A 4,917-nucleotide genomic window follows, 5' to 3' on the forward strand; every position below is an offset into this window, starting at 1 on the left:
GCCTTCAGTAGCATCCTGTTCAGCCCCATATGCTTTTAAATTTGACAATATGTTGTCCATTTCCTGAGTATCCTTCATTCCAAACGGCCCTGAGGGTGAGAAAGAAAGAAATAACACATATGGCTCAAGTAGCTGAAGCCCACTAAGATTTTTGCTGTTGACAGCACCTAATGAGTTATCGCTAGAAAAAAATATTGTCAATAAGCCCTTTCTTCCATTATAATAAAATTGAAATACAAAGACAGCATAGCTCAATGCCCTGTAGTTTTATTGTGAAAGTTGTATTTAAATAACACTGATGATTCCATAGCCAGCCCTATAATAAGGGTAATGGAAACGTTAGACAAAATGCAGCTTGGTGTGGAGCAGGCTGAAGTTGATGAAATACCTGAGCTATATGATAAAAGACCTGATTGGCCCCAGGCAGAAGCAGGTCACAGCCCCGTGACCACACAATTCCCAGATTCTGTCCTTCACTCCCAGTGCGGCAAATGGGCGACTGTCATTCTCTACTCCACTCCTCCTGTGCCATCCCCAGCTTTCAGGGACTGGGTGGCGTCAACCTTCTGTGGTCTAGTAGAAACTATGATGCATAATCAAAGCTGGCAAGAGAATCACGCTTTTGCTGCCAGACCAGAGCCTGGGCTTCTGGAAGGCAGTTATCACCACCACAAACATGCGTTCAGATTCCCTCATGGTTTTTCCTAAAGTGCAGTTCTGCCCTCATCCCACTTCTCTGTGGTCCTTCCTATCAACGCCATCCTGGAATCTACAATGACCAGCATTAGGTCAGGCCAATGAGACTCTGATTCCTTCTTGTTTCTCAGGTGACCTCTCTAACAAAAAGCCCTGTTCAGTAGTCAAGCTGAGTTGCCAAGAATTGATGGAATAGAGGCAAGGAGGACCACCTAGGCAGTTATTTACAACAGTCCTCATAAGGAAGGAGCAGTGCTGAGTCCCACACAGCAGTAAACAGCAGGAGCCTCAGCAGCCACAGGGATTGATAAGAGCAGAGCAATTCTGACAAAGCAAGCAGCAGGATGTCCTTACCAGGAGAATGTAAACACTTCAGGCTTCCAAAAGAGCTTTGGTGGAGGGGAGGGAGGAGAAAGAGTAGCAGCTGGTGTCTTTATAGTAACTGGGATTGGGATTCATTGTAATTTGACCCAGTGACGTGCTGGAGCTGGCTCACACGGAATTATTACATATTCAGGAATTTTATGAGTCCCATTGGTAGTTTGAAACTGGCTACAGTTGGAAATATTTACACTACAGAAACTGGCAAATGCTACAGAGGAGCCAGCAACCCCTCACTCCCACCTTCCCCCACCCGAGGTTGGTTGTTAAGTATTTACCAACACAGCACTGACTGGGCTCCATAAAGCAGAAAGACTTGAGAACTCTGGCACATATTTGATTTACACAATCAACTGGCCTTGCTCTCTCTTTCAGTAAAGCAAAGAATGCTGCTGATAATCCAAAATTTAGAAGCTTTTGGAAAATTCTTTGAAATGCCATGTCTATTTGTCCTACGAACCAAAATTTCTAATTCCTCATCATGTTTTTCTCAGAAGCTAAAATCAAAATCATCTTTTATTTGGGAGCACCATACATCATAGGAAGCATGTTGGGTCATAAGAAAAGTTGGTCCTGAATTTTCAACATCACAAACAACTAGGCTATAACACAATATGCTTGGTATCCGCATAACCAATGTTGCCTTTATTTTAATTTATTCATCTGATAAAAATCAATCCCATTCTGACTGAATGAGTAACAATAGCAATATATCATTGATAATATAAAAGTGAAATCTAATTAAATTCTTTATCATAATTTCATCGAATCTTATATTTCTGTTGGCAACAAAAAAACTATCTATATGATCTTGTAGACAAGCAAAACAAAGAAAATTAAATCTAGAATTATAGCTCCTAGATATTAATCACAGTTTACAATTATAGATCAGGGGTCAGCAAACTATCAAAGCACATGGACTGGCAAACTACAGCCCAATAGTTAAATTCAGCCAGGCATATTTATTTATATATACATATTTTTACACAACCAAGCTAAATAGTTACAACAGAACTGTGGCCCACAAAACCTAAAATTTACTGCCTGGCCCATTACAGAAAATGCTTGCTGACCTCTAGCTTTTTCTCAACATAATAAAATTTGCAATAAAAGACAGTGATAGTATACATATTGTTTAATAACCTGCTTTCTTCTCTCTCTTATACTGTATAGTGGATGTTCTTCTATGTCATTAAATGTTATAGTGCATTATTTTTTAAGTTGTGTAGCTTTCCATCACCTGGATATAAAAAAATTTATGTAGGTCATTTCCAATTTTTTAGGTAATAAAAAGTCTTCACTGTAAACCTTTGCTCATATCTCTATTTCCTTAGTGTAGATATCCAACTACAGAATTGTTGGATCAAAACTGTACATTCAAAAGATTTCAGATCTGCTTAAGTTTTGCAAAATTGCCTCAAAAAGAGGTTCTCCCTATTTATATTATAACCACCTTGCTATAAATTTTAAATGTAAAAAGACTGTATATTTCTTAGGTGAAAATTCCCCAAAGGTTCTTCTTGAACATTTGGAATAAATCTTTTAAAATTATCCTTGTTAAGAGAATTTGCTAAAATATATACTCTTCTTATAGACATGCTTCAAATTTTGGTCACAGATGCACATTTTAAAAGTATAAGCTTGGGGCGGCGGGTGTGGTGCACACTGGGTTCGTGGAGAGCTCGAGTTAAAGGGTGATCTGCTAGAGAGTGATCTCTAGGCGAAAATCAGAAAGAGGAAATTTACTTGAATCAAGCATGATGGATCCATGTTCAGTTGGAGTCCAGCTTCGGACCACAAATGAGTGCCATAAAACCTATTATACTCGTCATACGGGTTTCAAGACTTTGCAAGAACTGTCATCAAATGACATGCTTCTGCTTCAACTGAGAACTGGAATGACACTTTCTGGGAACAATACAATTTGCTTCCATCATCCAAAAGTTTACATCGACAGATTTGAGGATTTGCAGAAGTCATGTTGTGACCCATTTAACATACACAAAAAACTAGCCAAAAAAAATTTACATGTAATTGATTTAGATGATGCCACTTTTCTGAGTGCAAAATTTGGAAGACAGCTTGTATCTGGTTGGAAGCTTTGTCCAAAATGTACACAGATAATCAATGGAAGTGTGGATGTTGATTCTGAAGACCGGCAGAAAAGAAAACCTGACTCAGATGGAAGAACTGCTAAAGCTTTGAGGTCATTACAATTTGCAAACCCAGGAAAGCAGACTGAATTTGCTCCAGAAACTGGTAAAAGAGAAAAAAGAAGGCTTACCAAAAATGCAACAGCTGGTTCAGACAGACAAGTGATCCTGGCAAAGAGTAAGGTCTACGATAGCCAGGGTCTCCTGATTTTCAGTGGAATGGACCTCTGTGACTGCCTCGATGAAGACTGCTTAGGCTGTTTCTATGCTTGTCCTGCCTGCGGTTCTACCAAATGTGGTGCCGAATGCCGCTGTGATCGAAAGTGGCTGTATGAGCAAATTGAAATAGAAGGAGGAGAAATAATTCATAACAAACATGCTGGATAATTTGTGGTGTCTGATTGTGACCCTTTCTGTATTTCTAAAGTTCTATAATTCTAAGATACATGTTAAAGTTTGTTTTGCCAAATGACACATATGTACTCAGTGTGCACTAACACTGCCTTTTGGGTACTTTAAGAATTATTTCGTGTAAATTTAGATGGACTTTTCTATTACTCGGCAGTCAGCTCTTCAAGCCTTTCTGGGTCAATGTAAAAAAGTAATGTATAGGCAGCCCTCTTTACAACTCCCATGTCCATAAATTTCCATGGCACTGATACAGTTAAATAAACCAGTTCCTTAACAGCAACACTTCAAATTTCAGTTACTGTGGTATGTTAACTGTGAGTAGTTCCATGAAGTACGAACTTCCTGCTAGCTGTTAAGCTTTCAAATCAGTATGTAACACATGTACTTCAAGATCAGTGACTAGTCAGATTACTTCTCAAATCCTGCTAGTGAATCGTCACTGCACACCTATTACTCAGTTTGTTCCGACAGCAAAGCACATAGTTGTGTTGTCTCCTTGTCACCCATGTGACCTTTTATGTTGGGAGCTGCATGAGGCATTACTGACAAAATGGAGGCACAGCCCCAACCCCCTCTCCTCATCTCGCAGGCATGGCCCTGGGATGAAGGAGTTAGGCCTTGTGATTCTGACTTGTTCTTTCCTAGTTGGCTGGAAAGAATGTTAAGGTGCTTGAGAGAAACATGAGAAAGCACAAAGCCTTCTACAGTTGTGCCCAGAAAATAATCTATGAAGTAACCATTGACATTTGTTCAAGGATCTTTACAAAGAATGTCCCAAAAGGAGCACATAGGCCACAGCTTGAGGCCATGGGAAGGATTATTGTCTGAGACCTGTTTATGAGGAAAATGTTTATGGCAAAAGAAATTTGTTGAGTTTAGGGTTTAGGAATAATTAAGAATAGCTAGAAGCCTTTTTAGGAGATAGTGATCTTAAGATGCTAGGGGCAAACAGAATTTAGAAAGATAAGAAATAAACTGAGAAATGTAGCATGAGTTACACTGTAATCACAAGTACAGTAAATCTGGGTGGAGGAAACTAAAAACCTAATGCTTTTGTCAAAGTATAAAACAGAACCTGAAGCTTGAAATAAACATTTTCAGCTCAAAAAAAAAAAAAATTAAAAAAAAAAAAAAAGTATAAGCTTTATGAATGAGACTTCCCTGATGGTCTAGTAGTTAAGAATCTGCCTTTCAATTCAGGGGACACAGGTTCAATCCCTGCACAGGGAACTAACATCCCACATGCCTTGGAACAACTAAGCCCACATGCCACAAC

At 39.1% G+C, this 4,917-nt stretch overlaps 1 protein-coding gene across 1 annotated transcript; it reads left to right on the forward strand.

The window, feature by feature from the left end:
• The first annotated feature begins 2,834 nt into the window (after nucleotides 1-2,834).
• On the forward strand, nucleotides 2,835-3,697 carry LOC128043675 (ARL14 effector protein-like). The gene has a single exon (XM_052636044.1). It carries the CDS (start codon nucleotides 2,835-2,837, stop codon nucleotides 3,615-3,617), a length of 783 nt encoding a protein of 260 aa, XP_052492004.1. The 3' UTR covers nucleotides 3,618-3,697.
• The last annotated feature ends 1,220 nt before the right edge of the window (nucleotides 3,698-4,917 follow it).

The sequence above is a fragment of the Budorcas taxicolor genome, chromosome 2, assembly GCF_023091745.1.
Source record: "Budorcas taxicolor isolate Tak-1 chromosome 2, Takin1.1, whole genome shotgun sequence".
Taxonomy (NCBI): domain Eukaryota; kingdom Metazoa; phylum Chordata; class Mammalia; order Artiodactyla; family Bovidae; genus Budorcas; species Budorcas taxicolor.

Excerpts from the sequence above, each read along its gene's own strand:
- LOC128043675 (XM_052636044.1), top strand. The coding sequence starts at position 2,835 with ATGATGGATCCATGTTCAGTTGGAGTCCAGCTTCGGACCACAAATGAG.